The 18,259-nt window shown below is 45.5% G+C and overlaps 1 protein-coding gene across 1 annotated transcript in view; it reads left to right on the top strand.

Moving 5' to 3' along the window:
• Nucleotides 1-18,259, top strand: part of rad54l2 (RAD54 like 2) — a 205,552-nt gene that overhangs the window by 131,838 nt on the left and 55,455 nt on the right. The window contains exons 10-11 of the mRNA XM_072472078.1: nt 4,513-4,709; nt 5,608-5,950. Of these exons, the coding sequence (XP_072328179.1) occupies nt 4,513-4,709; nt 5,608-5,950 (540 nt within the window). The remainder of the gene's footprint in view (nt 1-4,512; nt 4,710-5,607; nt 5,951-18,259) is intronic.

The raw sequence follows: 18,259 nt of genomic DNA, 5'->3' as shown, positions 1-18,259 counted from the left end.
AGAAGGAGTTCCAGGATGTTGTCCCAGTCAGGGTGGTGAGTGACTTGGAGAGGAACCTCCAGGTGGTGGGGTTCCCAGGTATCTGCTGTCCTTGTCCTTCTAGATGGTCGTGGGTTTGGAAGGTGCTGTCTAAGGAACTGTGGCAAATTACTGCAGTGCATCTTGTAGATGGTACACACGGCTGCCTCTGTTCATCGGTGGTGGAAGGTTTCGATGTTTGTGGAAAGGGGAGCAATCAAACGGGGCTGCTTTGTCCTGAATACTGTCGAGCTGCGCTTATCCAGGCAAGTGGAGAATACTCCATTAAACTCCTGACTTGTGTCTTGTAGATGGTGGACATAAGCTTTTGTGGGTGTGTGTGTTTGGGGGGGGGGGGGGGGTCGTCAGGATTCCTGGCCTTGACCTGCCTTGGTAGCCACTGTATTAATATGGCTAGTCCAGTTCAGTTACTGATCAATGGTAACCTCTAGGATGTTGATTGTGGGGGATTCAGCGATGGTAATGCCATTGAATGGTAAGGGGCGGTGGCTAGAGCCTCTCCTGTAGATGATGGTCATTGCCTGGCACTTGTGTGGCACAAATGTAACTTGCCACTTGTCAGCCTGAGCCTGGATATTGTCGAGGTCTTGCTGTATTTAGACACTCAGACCTGAAATGTCCCCAAGGACCTGATGCCTGTTCAAGCGGATGTTTCATACTTTTACTTGAGAAGAGCTGCTAAAGGGTGCTGCATCATTAACAGATATCTCAATGCTGTTGCTGGGATCTTACCTTGCACATGAGAGCTTACTTAAGTCACAGCATTTCAAAATAATTCATCATGAAGTGCTTTTGAGATATTTCTGAGATGGGCTACGATGTTACATTAATACAAGTTTTTTTTTCTTTTTTTTTCTTTTTTTTTCCTTTCCTGCTCAATGTCCAGTAACCTCTGGAGGACATGGCTGATCTTAATTGTATTCAGCTGTGATGAAACTCACAGTTGAATAGTCTACCAATGTACACTATGCTCCCACATAAATACCCACTGGGGAAAGGCATTGGACAGGGGAGTGGGGAAGGGACATTGCATATGGACCCAGCATGCATTTCAGGAAAGGTGGGGATTAGGTGGAGAGCAGAATTAAGTCATGCAAATGCATATCATTGTGATTTCTAAAAAAAAAAACATTCATGGGATGTGGTTGTCGCTGGCTAGGCCAGCATTTATTGCCTATCCCTAACTGCCTTTGAGAAGGTGGTGTAGAGCTGCCTTCCTAAACCACTGCAGTCTCTGGTGTAGGTACATCCACCATGCTGTTCGGGAAGGAATTCCAGGATTTTAACCCAGCGACAGTGGATTTTGACCCAGCGACAATCCAAACCAGGCTGAGTGACTTGGAGGGAAACCCCCAGCCAATGATGTACCTGTATGTCTGCTGCCCTTGTCCTTCTAGATGGTAGAGTTTATGGGGTTGGAAGGTGCTGTGGAAGGAGCCATGATGAGTTCCTGCAGTGCATCTTGTAGATGGTACACACAGTTGCTACTGTGTCAGTGGTGGAAGGGAGTGAATGTTTGTTGATGGGGTGCCAATCCAGCAGGCTGCTTTGTTCTGAATGGTAATGATGATTAAGCTGCATTCATCCAGGCAATTGGGGAGTATTCCATCACTCTTCTGACTTGTGCCTTTTAGATGGTGGACAGGCTTTGGGCAGTCAGGAGGCAAGTTACTTGCTGCAGGATTCCTAACCTCTGATCTGCAGTATTTATATGGCTAGTCCAGTTCCGTTTCTGGGCAATGGTAACACCCAGGGTGTTGATGGTGGGGATTCAACTATGGTAATGCCACTGCATGTCAAGGAATGATAGCTAGATCCTCCCTTGTAGAAGATGGTCATTGCCTGGCATTTGTGTGCACAATTTTTACTTGTTACTTGTCAACCCAAGCCTGGATATTTTCCAGGTCCTGTGCATTTGGGCAGGGAGTGCTTCAACATCTGAGGAGTTGCTAATGGTGCTGAACATTGTGCAACTACCAGCAAACATCCCTATTATTGACCTTATGATGGAAGAAAGGACATGGATGAAGCAGCTGAAGAAGGTTAGGCCTAGGACAGTACCCTGAGGAACTCCTGCAGTATTGTCCTGGAACTGAGATGAATGGACTTCAACAACCACTTTGTGCCAGGTATGACTCCCAACAAGTGGAGAGTTATCCCCCGATTCCCATTGACTCCAGTTTAGCTAGGGCTCCTTGATACCACGTTTGGACAAATGTTGCCTTGATGTCGAGGGCAATCACTCTCCCCCTCACCTCTATAATTCAGCTCTTTTTTCCATGTTTGAACCAAGCCTGTAATGAGGTCAGGAGCTGAATAGCCCTGGCGGAACCCAAACTGAACATAAGTGAGCAGGTTATTGCTGAGTAAGTGCTGCTTGATAGGATTGTAAATGATCCCTTCCATCACTTTACTGATGATTCATAGTAGACTGGCTGGGTTGGACTTTTCCTTTTTGTGTACAGGACATTCCTGGGCCATTTTTCACATTGCCATATAGATGCCAATGTTGTAACTGTACTGGAAATACTTGCCTAGGTTGGGGGTACAGCAAATTCTGGAGCACAAATATTCAGTATTGCCGATATTGTCAGGGCCCACAGCTATTGCCGTATCTAGTGCCTTCAGCTATTTCTTGATAATCATGTGGGTTGAATCGAATTGGCTGAAGACTGGCAACTTTGATGCTGGTGACCTCTGGATGAGGCTGAGATGAATCTTTCATGTAATAACGAAAATTCCGGGCGACCACCAGTGGATGAAAACAACTACTATTTACAGGCAGAAAGCTATTTACAAGTGACCATTTTCCAAACATAACACAGCAAAAACAACAACTCCTACTGTCCAAACTGTGACTGCGGGTTTTAATGGCCTGCTTTCCAGCTAGATCTGTGTGCGCTATTGGCCGAAACCTCGGACAAGGAAATCACGTGGTCTCCGAAGTGCGCTGCAGCACCCACTTGGCACTTCTGACTGAAGATTGTTGCAAATGCTTCAGCCTTAACTTTTGCACTGATGTGCTGAGCTCCCCCTTCAATGAGGATGGGGATATTTTGGAGCTGCCTCCTCCCGTGATTTGTTTATTGTCTGCCACCACAACTCGATGTACAGGACTGCAGAGCTTAGATCTGATCTGTTGGTTGTGGAATTGCTTAGCTTTGTCTATCACTTGCTGTTTGCACTTTTAGCACGCAAGTAATCCTGTGTTGTAGCTTCATGAGGTTGGCACTTCATTTTTAGGTATGCCTGGTGCTGCTTCTGGTATGTCCCCCTGCACTCTTCATTGAACCAGGGTTGATCCCCTAGCTTGGTGGTAATGATAGTGAGGGATATGCCGGGCCATGAGTTTACAGACTGTGGCTGACTACTATTCTGTTGTTGCTGATGGTCCTCGACGCCTCATTGTTGCCCAGTCTTGGGTTGCTGGGATCAATTTGAAATCTATCCCATTTAGACTCAATGCGATAGAGGGTATCCTCAATGTGAAGACGGTACTTGTCTCCACAAGGACTGTAAGCTGGTCACTCCTACCAATCCTGTAATGGACAGATAGGTTGGTGAGAATTACTTCAAGTACGTTTTTCCCTCTTGGTTCCCTCACCACCTGCCGCAGACCCAGTCCAGCAGCTATGTCCATTGGGGCTCGGTCTATGGTGGTGCTACGGAGCTACTCTTGGTGGCAGACATTAAAGCCCCCCACCTAGAGTACATTATTTGACCGTGCTAATCTCAGTGCTTCCTCCAAGAGGTGTTCAACATAGATGAGCACTGATTCATCAGTGGAGGGGGAGAACTGGAGGTTTCTAATAATGAACTGGAGGTTTTCTTGCCCATGTTTGACCTAATGTCAGGTGAATTCATGGGGTCTAGAGTCTATATTGAGGACTCCCAGAGCAACTCCCTCTCAACTGTATACCACTGTGCTGCCACCTCTGCTGGGTCTGGTCTGCTGGTGTTACAGAATATACTCAGCCATGCTGGTGTCTGGGACATAGTCATTCTCACAGATAATGTCAGGCTGTTGTTTGACTAGAATGTGAGGCAGCTCTTCCAATTTTAACACAAGCACCCAGATGTTAGTGAGGAGGGCTTTGCATGGACGACAATGCTTTCATGGTCATCATTAGATTTTTAATTTTGATTTTTAAAAATTGAATTCAAATTCCACCACCTGCTGCGATTGTATTCAATCCCTGGTCCCCAAAGCATTATCCTGGATCTGTGGATTACTAGTGCAATGATATTACTACGTCACCACCTTCCCTTGTAGATGCGCTAATCGAGAATTACCATCGTGGTAATAACGTTCTGTGGATAATAACGTTAGAAGTATTTCATTTTGTTCCATGACATTTTGTTACTTTGTTAGAACTGGAGTCTGCCAGCCCTTTGCACTGATATGATACAGGATTCTGTAAAAATGTATTTCTGGTGTAGTGGGGCTATCCAATATCCCTTCTCTTTTTGTAGAACAACTGTGGTCCGTGCCAAGGTGATTAATGAATGGTCAACAGATGGTGGCATGCTGTTAATGGGGTATGAGATGTATCGCCTACTGTCATTGAAAAAGTCATTTGTTACTGGGAGGAGGAAGAAGACAAAGAAACCAGCTGGACCTGTGATTATAGACCTGGATGAAGAAGATCGGCAACAAGAACTGTTGAAAGGTATCAAGGAAATAAATTGCGTTTATAGCATCTCTCACAACCTTCATGTCCCAAAACCCTCCACCTCCAGTGACTTACTTTCAAAGTGCAGCCAATAGACAGGTTTGACCAATAATGCATACAGAACAAGATCCCACAAGCTGTCATGAAATAAACGGCCTGTTGAGCTGTATTGGCGGAACTGATTGAGAGACAATGTGGACCAGGACAGTCTGGGAATTATCAACTGCTCTTTGAAAACCTGCCATGGGATCATTTCTTTCCAGCTCTGCAGCTAGATGGGAATTAGCATCTTACCCAGAATATGATGTCACTGACAATATAGCACTCCATCATTTCTGTGCTGAAGCGCTAGCTGAATTTTGTGCTCAATTTTGAGATGGTTCTTGAACCATATAGTGTATGGAGGAGAAAGGGAGTATGGAATCCTAAAATAGCAGGCAACTCCATGATATTTTACCCATATGACCCATATCCCTCATCACTGTACCTGTTGCCTAATAGGGCAATCTAAGACTATTCTCATTGATTCATTGTATTCCTATTGGCAATAACTTCCTTTGCTTCAAATTTTTATCCAGCTTTCCTTAAAACAATTAGTACCTCAATCTCTCCTTGCGGCAAAGCACTCTGTGTTGCCACAGTTCTCTGCACTTCACACTCTTCGGCCAACCTGATGGTTCTGCAGCATGACAGGAAGTTGCAGCAAAGACAGGCCAATCAGCCCATTGTGTGTGTGTGCTGCCACTGAAATCAAATTTCTATAGGTGGAAGAATTTGACTTGGCCAAGATCAGTCACTTAAATACATTGTATACTTGATGGTTTACAGTGTTGTCTTTAATTCATGTTGCATTGTGTTCCTTTTCATTTGATCAGAACTTTAATTTGTTTCATAGGGATTGAGAAAGCATTGGCTAAGCCAGGCCCTGATGTGGTTATTTGTGACGAAGGCCACCGAATAAAGAATTGTCATGCCAGCACATCTCAGGCCCTGAAGAGCATCCGTTCGAGGCGGCGTGTAGTCCTGACTGGATATCCACTACAGAACAATCTCATGGAGTACTGGTGTATGGTGGACTTTGTCCGGCCCGACTTCCTTGGTACCAGGCAGGAGTTCAGCAACATGTTTGAGCGCCCCATCCTAAATGGACAGTGTATCGACTCCACACCACAGGATGTCCGCCTGATGCGGTACCGCAGTCACGTTTTACACAGCCTGCTGGAAGGATTTGTACAAAGGTGAGAACTTGAATGGAAGGCGTGTCAAAATTACAGTTGCACAAAGCTCTGGTTAGACCCCATCTGGAAATTGCACTTTGGGAGGGATTTATTGGTTATGCAAGTGGTGCACAGCAGATTAACCACAATGATCCCTGGGTTAAATTATTAGCAAAGATTGATCAGCCTAGGCTTGTAATTCCTTGAGTACAGGAATTTAAGGGTGTCCTTATTAAAGACGATGAAAGGATTTGTTAGGCTAGAAAGTGAAGAAGTATTTCCTCCAGTGGTAGAGTCCAAAGTCAGAGGGCATCATGTTGAAATCAGGGATGATGTTAGGAAGCACTTCTTTGTACAAAAGACTGTAGAAATCGGAACTCTTGTCTCTCAAAAAGCTGTTGAGGCTAGGGGCCAATTGAAGATCTTAACTGAGATTCATGGACTTTTGTTAGGCAGAGCTATCGAGGGATGTGGAGCAGCAGTGTTTAAACTATTAATACGACACCACCATCCACCTAGAGGGAGGCTTGGTGGCCTAATACTGCTCCTTTGCAACTTGGTCAGATTTTTATTGAAGTTGTGTGCTATAGGACTTAATGTGTTCTGTAAGTTTTTAATGCCTAAATCATTTTTCATTTTTTTCCTGGCTGTTAACCATGGCCTGTCCCAACCAGGTAGACTGATTTAAGTTCCACTATTGGTAGCAATTAATTTTTGCTGCCAAAGGTGAGGGGAAAGGCTATGCTTTCATGACGGTGTCAGGTAATTTACTGAATTATTTATGACGGAGCTTTTGACTTTTGAGGCTGTCCATTAAGAGTAATTGGGTTAGATGTGTGTGTCATTGCATTCTTTAGAACATAGAACATACAGCGCAGAAGGAGGCCATTCGGCCCATCGAGTCTGCACTGACCTACTTAAGCTCTCACTTCCATTCTATCCACTTAATCCCAATTACCCCTCCTAACCTTTTTGGTCACTAAGGGCAATTTATCACAGCCAATCCACCTAACCTGCACGTCTTTGGACTGTGGGAGGAAACCGGAGCACCCAGAGGAAACCCATGCAGACACGGGGAGAACATGCAGACTCCACACGGACAGTGACCCAGCGGGGATTCGAATCTGGGACCCTGACGCTGTGAAGCCACAGTGCTATCCACTTGTTCTACCGTGCTGCCATTTGTCACAAGAATGTCGCTTTAAGAAATGTTTGGCTGCTTATGTCACTGCAGTGATGTCAGAGTGTGGGTGGAGCTGAGCTCTGGTTCTGCTTTTTAGTTTCATTTTGAGAAAAGCTTGGGTGTGTCTGTCTTTTTGGTTTTGTGTTTCAGTGTGTGTTGCAGCTGAAGTCAGCCAAAGCAGCTGTATTGTTGAGCTCTCTGCCATGAAGGACTATCTCTTGACCATTTGGTGAATTCAGAAGAATTATAAATGTTTTCAGTAGTGACTGTAAACTCTGAGCTTATGGTTCAAGGTTTGTTATGTCTTCTGAGTGTTAAAAGAACAGCATACAGAATTCTTAGTGTTGTATATTTGGGGGTGTATTTGATTTACTGGTCGCTAAGATATTCACTTTGTTTTAAAAAGGTTAACTTGAGTTCATAGAATAAACATTGTTTTGCTTTAAAAAAGAACTTTTCCTTTTCTGAAGTACCACACTTGTAGAGTGGGCCGTGTGCTCCCCATACCACAAGTTATTAAAAGTTGTGGGTCAGGTGAACTCCATGATACACTTTGGGATTCTCTAAACCCTGACCCATAACAATTGGGGGTTCGTCCTGGATAAAAGTCTACTGGATTGGCTTAGTGAACTTAAAGACAGTGAGGGGTGAGCATATTGTGGTTGCTTTTCAGGTGTGGTATTTTAGTTTAAATAGGGTGTGTTGTGGGCAATGGCTCTTTCAGAGGCTCAGGCGTTTTTGGGGGTGAAGACGGTCACACGCAGTACCTTACGGACAGAGACTAAAAGCAGACTGTTAGATTTGGCAAAAACATTGCAGTTAACATTACCTGACAAAATGCGAAAAGATTAGATAATTATGGCGGTAGCTAAGCATTTAAAGTTGCCTGAGATACAGTTTGACTCATTGGAAATGGCAAAAAATTCAGTTGCAAATTAAACAAATGGAACATGAGAAAGAATTAAAGCAGCTTGAATACGAAAGAGATAGAGAGGAAAAAGAAAGAGAAAGGGAAATACAGATCAGGGAAAAAGATAGAGAGAGAGTTTGAACTTCAGAAAATGGCCATGAAACATGACAGTCAGTTAAAATTGGCAGGCATAAAGGGAAACGTACAGTTAGATGGTAGTGATGTGGATAGTGAGAAAGAGGGTCTTAAGTCGAAGGCGTGGTGGGGATCTATTTAAATATGTCCAAGCATTGCCAAAGTTTGACGAGAAGGAGGTAGAAGCTTTTTTCATTTCATTTGAGAAGGTGGCTAAACAAATGAAATGGCCACAGGACATGTGGGTATTACTGATTCAAACAAAGCTGGTAGGTAGAGCTAGTGATGTGTTTGCATCACTATCGGAGGAGGTATCTGGGACGTATGAGGAGGTGAAAAAAATCCATCTTAGGTGCATATGAACTAGTGCCTGAAGCTTACAGACAAAGGTTTAGAAATTTAAGAAACAAATTTGGTCAAACATGCATGGAGTTTGAAAGGCTCAAACAGAGTAATTTTGATAGGTGGATAAGGGCTTTGAAAATAGACCAAACGTATGAAGCTCTCAGAGGTATTATACTTTTGGAGGAGTTTAAAAATTCAATTCCTGATGTAGTGAGAACTCGTGGAAGAACAGATGGTTAAAACTGTGAGATTAGCAGCAGAAATGGCAGATGATTATGAATTAGTTCATAAATCAAAGTTTGCTTTCAGACATCAGTTTCAGTCTGTGAGGGATATAAACTGGGGACATGAGAAATACTCAAGTGGTAGAGGTAAAGGTGATCTGATGGGAGATAATAAGGATTATAGTCAGATTAAAGAAGAAATTCAGGAGGGTGGAAGAGACATGAAAAGTTGTAAAAGTGGTAAAATAGAATAAGACAGTGGGGTTTGTTAAAGTGGTAAAGGAAAGCCCAAGTGAAGCGAAGGAGGTGCAAAAGATTGTACAGCCTGATCAAGAGGTGATTGATAAGAAGGTGCCAGATATCTTTAAAGAATTTAATTGTGTGGGTAAAGTTTATTCATGTGTATCAGGAGGAGTAGCTAAAGAAGTCCCAATTTTAAGAGATACGGGAGCTAGTCAATCTTTAATGGTAAGAAATGAGGAGTTATGTAGTTTGAGAAGAATGTTGCCAGAAAAGATGGTAATATGTGGAATTCAGGGTGAGAGGAGTAGCGTTCCATTATATAAGGTGAGGTTAGAAAGTCCAGTGAAGAGTGGTGAAGTGGTAGTAAGAGTAATAGAGAAACTATCTTGTCCAGGAATACAGTTTCTCTTGGGTAATGATATATAGCTGGATCGCAGGTGGGAGTGATGCCTACTGTGGTTGATAAGCCAGTGGAAAATCAGACAACTGAAGTGTTGAAGGACGAATATCCTGGGATTATTCCGGATTGTGTGGTAACAAGGTCGCAAAGTCACAGGTTAAGACGAGGAGAAAGCAAACAGTGAAAATGAAGTTGAAGTGCAGTTATCAGAACCGATTTTCGATCAGATGTTTGAAAAAGAACAAGAACAGGTGGAGGATGAGGCAGATATTTTTAGTTCAGGAAAATTGGCGGAGTTACAACAGAAAGATGTAGAAATAAAACGGATGTATCCGAAAGCATACACAGAAGAGGAATGAGTGTATACCAGAGTGTTATTACCGTAAAAGTGTTATTACCGTAAAAGTGATGTCTTGATGAGAAAATGGAGACCTTTACATATGCAGGCGGACGAAAAGTGGGCAGAAGTTCAGCAAGTAGTATTGCCAGTAGGGTAAAGAAAGGAGGTGTTGCGAGTTGCACATGAGGTACCAGTGGGAGGGAATAAGGAAAAATCGAGCTAAAATCCAAAAACATTTTTATTGGCCTGGACTACATAAAGATGTAGTTAAATTTTGTCAATCATGTCACACATGTCAAGTGAAAGGGAAACCTCGAGCAGTGATAAAACCAGCGTCCTTAATACTCATTCCAGCATTTGAGTAACCTTTTACAAGGATCCTAATTGATTGCGTAGGACCGCTTCCGAAAACAAAAAGTGTGAATCAATATCTTTTGACTATAATGGATGTGTCTACTAGGTTTCCAGAGGCCATTCCAGTATGTAATATTACAGCTAAAAAGATTGTGGAGGAGTTACTTCAATTCTTTACTAGATATGGACTACCCACAGAAATACAATCGGATCAAGGATCAAATTTTAGCTCAGTTATTCAAAGAAGTTATGGATAGCTTAGGAATAAAACAATTTAAATCAACTGCGTACCATCCAGAATCGCAGGGTGCGTTAGAAAGGTGGCATCAGACATTAAAGACAATGATGAGGGCTTATTGTCAAGATTATCCAGAGGATTGGGATAAAGGAATTCCATTCGTACTGTTTGCAATTAGGGATGGACCTAATGAGTCAACCAGATTTTGTCCTTTTGAACTAATTTTTGGTCATGAGGTAAGAGGACCACTTAAATTGATTAAGGAAACATTGGTGGGTGAGAAATCAGAAATTACATTATTGGATTACGTGTCAAATTTTAGGGAACGATTAAATAGAGCAGATGAATTGGCTAGACAACATTTGAAAGTTGCACAAAATGTGATGAAACGGGTCGCGGACAAGAAATCCAAAGTTCGTAGTTTTCCCTGTGGAGATAAAGTTTGTGTTGTGACCAGTGGTAGGTGAACCTCGAAAAGCAAGGTTTTGTGGACCGTATCAGATTGAAAGGAAATTAAGTGTGGTGAATTATGTGGTTAAAAACACCAGATGGAAGGAAGACTCACCGAGTGTGTCATGTGAATATGCTTAAAAGGTACTTTGAAAGGAAAGGAGGGAAAAGGGAGGAGGTTTTAATGATTCTAAAACCAAATCCAGATGACTGCGAATTTGACATACCTCAAATTATATTGGAAAACGAGGATTTTCTTAAAAATTGGGATAAATTGTTGAGCTGTCTTGTAGAATTTACAGTGCAGAAGGAGGCCATTCAGCCCATCGAGTCTGCACCAGTTCTTGGAAAGAGCACCCTACCCAAGCGCACACCTCCACCCTATTCCCATTACCCAGTAACCCCACCCAACACTAAGTGCAATTTTGGACACTAAGGACAATTTAGCATGGCCAATCCACCTAACCTGCACATCTTTGGACTGTGCGAGGAAACCGGAGCACCCGGAGGAAACCCGCACACACACGGGGAGTACGTGCAGACTCCGCACCGACAGTGACCCAAGCCGGGAATCGAACCTGGGAACCTGAGACCCTGGAGCTTTGAAGCAATTGTGCTAACCATAATGCTACCGTGCTGCCTGTTCCAGAGGAAAATCGAACTGACCTGAAAGAGTTATTGATATCACGTGGGCAAGCTTGTAGAGATAAATTGGGAAATACTAAAATGGCTATACATGATGTAGATGTGGGAAATGCTGTTCCAATCAAACAACACCCATACAGACTTAACCCTTTAAATTTGGCACAGGTTAACAAAGAGGTTGAGAGCATGCTTAAAAATGGCATAATTGAAGTAGGTTGCAGCCAATGGAGCTCACCCATAGTGATGGTACCAATACCAGACTGTACCCAACGGTTGTGTGTGGATTATAGAAAGGTTAATGCAGTTACAAGAACGGACTCTTATCCGATCCCATGTTTGGAGGATTGCATTGAGAAAGTGGGACAATCAGCTTTTATTTCTAAACTGGATTTACTTAAAGGTACCTTTATCCGAATGGGTGAAGGAGATTTCAGCTTTTGTGACTCCAGATGGTATATACCAATTCAAAGTTATGCCATTTGGCATGAAAAACGCCCCAGCCACATTTCAACGGTTAACTAACAAAGTTGTTTCAGGATTACCCAATTGTGCGGTATACATCGACGATCTAGTAATTTTCAGCCAGACATGGAAAGAACAGTTAAAACATCTGATGGAGTTATTCGATCGACTTCAGGAGGCGGGTTTGGTGATAAACCTAGCCAAAAGTGAATTTGGAAAAGCCCCAAGTCACTTTCCTTGAGGATTTTCCGATATCCTCGAGATGAAGAGAAATAATGTGATTTCTTGGCATGAGTGGATTTGATCGAACATTGGTGAAACATTTTTATAGCGTGGTTGCTCCACTGATGGACTTGCTCAAGAAACGTAGCAAATTTCAATGGACAGCGGACTTTGAACAGGCATTTGACTGCCTGAAAGCTGTGATAACCAATGCTCCTGCGTTGGAGAATTGCAAGGGACTCTGTGATCAGATTGAACTAAAGTATCTGACTTTAAAGAGAAATGCTGAGGCGTAGAGAGCAATGGACGGATCGTGTAGAGACCTCTTTGTTCAAAGAGACTGTTAATCGAGAAGGATTTCAGTTAGAGGAAGAAGAAAAGAAAGAAATGGATGATATTATTCTACCTGTTTGCGTGTGTTGTTTTTTGAAACGATAAAGTATATTTACTTCATCATTTTGAAGTTGATGGGTTTTTTTTCTTGGGGGGAGGTGTCATGAGAATGTTTCTTTAAGAAATGTTTGGCTGCTCATGTTACTGCAGTGATGTCAGAGTGTGGGTGGAGCTGAGCTCTGGTTCTGCTTTTTAGTTTCACTTTGAGAAAAGCCTGGGTGTGTCTGTCTTTTTGGTTTCGTGTTTTAGTGTGTGTTGCAGATGAAGTCAGCCAAAGCAGCTGTATTGTTGAGATCTGCCATGAAGGACTATCTCTTGATCATTGGTGAATTCAGAAGAATTTTTAATGTTTTCAGTAGTGACTGTAAACTCTGAGCTTATGGTTAAAGGTTTGTTAAGTCTTCTGAGTGTTAAAAGAACAGCATACAGATTACTTAGTGTTGTATTCTTTGGGGGGTGTATTTGATTTACTGGTTGCTAAGATATTCCCTTTGTTTTAAAAAGGTTAACTTGAGTTCATAGAATAAACATGTTTTGCTTTAAAAAAGAACTTTTCCCTTTCTGAAGTACCACACCTGTAGAGTGGGCTGTGTGCTCCCCATACCACAAGCTATTAAAAGTTGTGGGTCAGGTGAACTCCATGATACACTTTGGGATTCTCTAAACCCTGACCTATAACACATTCAAGTGTGACTGTACCTCATACAAGCATAGCCTTAATTCTTTGTATCCTGTAATTGTAAAAGCTCTTTAGAGCACATACAGTAATCTGTTTAAATAACTTTACGAAAGACCAATACATTTAAACCACTTGTCGCATGCATTTAAATAAGTGAGTGCCAGTACGCTGTCGGAAACCTGTGGAGATCGGTGTAACATATAACTTTGTGGGAGGGAGGAATGGTCATGCCTCTGCCTTGTAGAAAGAGAGGTGTCTGGGCCTCTGGATGGTAGGAAGTGGGGGGGGTTAGGGTCTGTGTGTGGGAGGAAGAGGGGTGTCGGGGCCTGTGTGCTGGGAGGAAGAGGGTGTCGGGACCTGTGGTAGGAATTGGATGGCCGACCCTTTGTGTGGTAGGACGAGGGGTGTTGGGGCCTGTGCGTTGTCGGAAGGAGGGTGCCGGGACCTGCGCGTTGAAGGAAGAGAGGTGTCAGGGCCTGTGCGTGGCAGGAAGACTGGTGTTGGGGCCTGTGCACGGTAGGAAGAGGGGTGTCTGAGCCATTACACTAGGAAGAGGGGGGTATCCAGACCTATGCATGATAGGAAGATGGGGTGTCCGGATCTATGCGTGATAGGAAAAGGGGCTGTCTGGGTCTGTACATGGCATGAAAAGGGGGTGTCCGGGGTAGGAAGAGGTTGTATGGGCCTCTGCGTGGTAGGAAGAGGTGGTGTCCGGACCTGTACGTGGCAGATAGGAAGAGGGGGTGTCCAGATCTGTGTGTGGTAGGAAGAGGGGTGTACGGGTCTCTGCGTGATAGGAAGAAGGGGTGTCCGGATCGGTGTGTGGTAGGAAGAGGGGGTGTCTGGACCTGTACGTGGTAGGAACAGGGAGTGTCTGGGCCTGTGCGTGGTAAGAAGAGGGGTTGTTTGGACCTGTACGTGGTGGGAAGAGGGGTGTCTGGGCTTGTGCGTGGTAGGAAGAGGGGTGTCTGGGCCTGTGCGTGGTAGGAAGAGGGGGTGTCTGGGCCTGTGCGTGGTAGGAAGAGGGGGTGTCTGGACCTGTACGTGGTAGGAAGAGGGGTGTCCGACCTGTACGTGGCATGAAGAGAGCGTGCCTGGGCCTGTGCATGGTAGGTAGAGAGCTGTCCGACCTATACGTGGTAGGAAGAGGGGGTGCCTGGGCCGTGCGTGGTAGGAAGAGGGATGTCTGGGCCTATGTGTGGTAGGAAGAGGAGTGTCTGGGCCTGTGCGTGGTAGGAAGAGGGGTGTCTGGGCCTGTGCATGGTAGGAAGAGGGGTGTCTAGGCCTGTGCGTGGTAGGAAGAGGTTGTATGGGCCTCTGCGTGGTAGGAAGAGGTGTGTCCGGACCTGTACGTGGCAGATAGGAAGAGGGGGTGTCCAGATCTGTGTGTGGTAGGAAGAGGGGTGTACGGGTCTCTGCGTGATAGGAAGAAGGGGTGTCCGGATCGGTGTGTGGTAGGAAGAGGGGGTGTCTGGACCTGTACGTGGTAGGAACAGGGAGTGTCTGGGCCTGTGCGTGGTAAGAAGAGGGGTTGTTTGGACCTGTACGTGGTGGGAAGAGGGGTGTCTGGGCTTGTGCGTGGTAGGAAGAGGGGTGTCTGGGCCTGTGCGTGGTAGGAAGAGGGGGTGTCTGGGCCTGTGCGTGGTAGGAAGAGGGGGTGTCTGGACCTGTACGTGGTAGGAAGAGGGGTGTCCGACCTGTACGTGGCATGAAGAGAGCGTGCCTGGGCCTGTGCATGGTAGGTAGAGAGCTGTCCGACCTATACGTGGTAGGAAGAGGGGGTGCCTGGGCCGTGCGTGGTAGGAAGAGGGATGTCTGGGCCTATGTGTGGTAGGAAGAGGGATGTCTGGGCCTGTGCGTGGTAGGAAGAGGGGTGTCTGGGCCTGTGCATGGTAGGAAGAGGGGTGTCTAGGCCTGTGCGTGGTAGGAAGAGGTTGTATGGGCCTCTGCGTGGTAGGAAGAGGTGTGTCCGGACCTGTACGTGGCAGATAGGAAGAGGGGGTGTCCAGATCTGTGTGTGGTAGGAAGAGGGGTGTACGGGTCTCTGCGTGATAGGAAGAAGGGGTGTCCGGATCGGTGTGTGGTAGGAAGAGGGGGTGTCTGGACCTGTACGTGGTAGGAACAGGGAGTGTCTGGGCCTGTGCGTGGTAAGAAGAGGGGTTGTTTGGACCTGTACGTGGTGGGAAGAGGGGTGTCTGGGCTTGTGCGTGGTAGGAAGAGGGGTGTCTGGGCCTGTGCGTGGTAGGAAGAGGGGGTGTCTGGGCCTGTGCGTGGTAGGAAGAGGGGGTGTCTGGACCTGTACGTGGTAGGAAGAGGGGTGTCCGACCTGTACGTGGCATGAAGAGAGCGTGCCTGGGCCTGTGCATGGTAGGTAGAGAGCTGTCCGACCTATACGTGGTAGGAAGAGGGGGTGCCTGGGCCGTGCGTGGTAGGAAGAGGGATGTCTGGGCCTATGTGTGGTAGGAAGAGGAGTGTCTGGGCCTGTGCGTGGTAGGAAGAGGGGTGTCTGGGCCTGTGCATGGTAGGAAGAGGGGTGTCTAGGCCTGTGCGTGGTAGGAAGAGGGGTGTCTGGGCTTGTGCGTGATAGGAAGAGGGGTGTCCGGACCTGTCTGTGCGGTGGGAATGAGGTGACCAAATTTAGTTTCATTGGCTATTGTTACAAGTTAAGGTGAGCTTATTTCAACCTTATCTCGACCTTCAAGTTGTTTTGAAGTCTCACATATTTCTCAAAGAGCAATGAACAATAGAGCACAGGAAAAGGCCCTTCAGCCCTCCAAGCCTGTACTGGTCATGATACCACCCTTGGCCAAAACCCTCAGCACTTCCTTGTGCTGTATCCCTCTATGCCCATCCTATCCATGTATTTGTCGAGATGCCTTTTGAACGCTGTTAATGTATCTGCAGCAAACCTCAGTTTAAGTGCTTGGGCTTTTTGTTTTTGTTTGCTGAGGTCTGGAATTATCCTGGTCGCTTCTCGGGCACCTTTGTACTTTTTTGAATTTGGGTGACCAAAACTGCGTATTGTATTCCTGAACTGGCTGTAAGTTTGACTTTCGATGTCAACATAACTTATGCTGACCTGCATTTTGGTAATTTCCAGCTGACCCCCAATATGCACTTTGTCCTTGCCAGAGTCTCCTTACACTGACTGAATGTACTCTCAGTATTATCATTGACCATGCTTGAATCGTTGTCTCTTTCTCCTCTTGTTACAGCTTTATTTTAGATACTTCACTTTCATGTTTTTCAGTGTTTTTCTGGAACTTTATCTCGCGTGCCGTCTTCCCTCAGCTGATGAATCAGAGCTCCTCCATGTTGAACACCACTTGGAGGAAGCACAGAGTGGCAAAGGCTCAGAATGTACTCTGGATGGGGGACTTCAATGTCCATCACCAAGAGTGGCTCGGCAGTACCACCACAGACCGAGCTGGCCGGGTCCTAAAGGACATAGCTGCTAGACTAGAACTATGACGGGTGACGAGGAAACCAAAAAGCGAGAAAAATATATTTTATCTCATCATCATTAAGCTGCCTGCCACAGATGAATCTGTCCGTGACAATATCGGTAGGAGTCACAACCACACAGTCCTTGTGGAGATAAAGTTCCACCTTCACATTGAGGATACTTTCCACTGTGTTGTGGGGCACTACCACTGTGCTAAATGGGATAGACTTCGAACAGATCTTGCAGCTCAAGACTGGGCATCCATTGGGCAGCACAGTGGTGCAGTGGTTAGCACTGCTGCCTCACGGCGCCGAGGTCCCAGGTTCGATCCTGGCCCTGGGTCATTGTCCAAGTAGCGTTTGCACATTCATAGAACTTAGAACTTACAGTACAGAAGGAAGCCATTCGGCCCATCGAGTCTGCACCGACCCACTTAAGCCCTCACTTCAACCCTATCCCCTTAACCCAATAGCCCCATCTAACCTTTTTAGACACGAAAGGCAATTTATGGCCAATCCACCTAACCTGCACGTCTTTGGACTGTGGGAGGAAACCGGAACACCCGGAGGAATCCCACACAGACACGGGGAGAACGTGCAGACTCCGCACAGACAGTGACCCAGCGGGGAATCGAACCTGGGACCCTGGCACTGTGAAGCCACAGTGCTAGCCACTATGCTACCTTGCTGCCCACAATTCTCCCCGTGTCTGTGTGGGTCTCACCCCCACAACCCAAAAGATGTGCAGATAGGTGGATTCGCCATGCTAAATTGCTCCTTAATTGGATAAAAAAATAATTGGATACTCTAAATTTATAAAAAGAAAGACTGGGCATCCATGAGGTGCTGCAGAGCAGCAGCAGAATTGTACCCAACCACTGTCTTTAACAATAATAATCTTTATTAGTGTCACAAGTAGGCTTACTGCAGTGAAGTTACTGTGACAATCCCCAAGTCGCCACACTATGGCGCCTGTTCAGGTACACGGAGGGAGAATTCAGAATGTCCAATTCACCTAACAAGCACATCTTTCGGGACTTGTGGGAGGAAACCGGAGTACTCGGAAGAAACCCACGCAGACACGGGAAGAATGTGCAGACTCCGCACAGTCAGTGACTCAAGCTGGGAATCGAACCCGGGCCCTTGACGCTGTGAAGCAACACTGCTACCGTGTCGCCCAGCCTGTAACCCTATGGCCCGGCAAATCTTCCACTCTACCATTACCACCAAGCCAGGGGATCAACCCTGGTTCAATGAAGAGTGCAGGAGAGCAGGTGTGCCAGCATCTGTGGGGAGATAAAAGAGCTAACGTTTCGAGTCCAGATGACCCGATGTCAAAGCCAGGATAATAAAGCTAGGAGCAACACCAGGCATACCTAAAAATGAGGTGCCTACCTGATGAAACTACAACATAAGACTACTTGTGTGCCAAACAGCATAAGCAGTAATAGATCTAAGCATTGGATCAGATCTAAGCTCTGCATTCCTGCCACATCCAGTGTTAATGGTGGTGGACAATTAGAGAACTCACTGGAGGACAAAGCTCCACAATTATTCTAGCTTTGACAAAGGGTCACCAGGACTTGAAACATTAGCTCTTTTCTCTCCTACACATGCTGCCAAATCTGCTGAGATTTTCCAGCATTTTCTCTTTTGGTTCCAC

The sequence above is a fragment of the Scyliorhinus torazame genome, chromosome 13 (genome assembly GCF_047496885.1).
Source record: "Scyliorhinus torazame isolate Kashiwa2021f chromosome 13, sScyTor2.1, whole genome shotgun sequence".
Classification (NCBI taxonomy): domain Eukaryota; kingdom Metazoa; phylum Chordata; class Chondrichthyes; order Carcharhiniformes; family Scyliorhinidae; genus Scyliorhinus; species Scyliorhinus torazame.
Note: the sequence above shows the minus strand (reverse complement) of the source record. Positions and strands in the feature narration are given on the sequence as shown.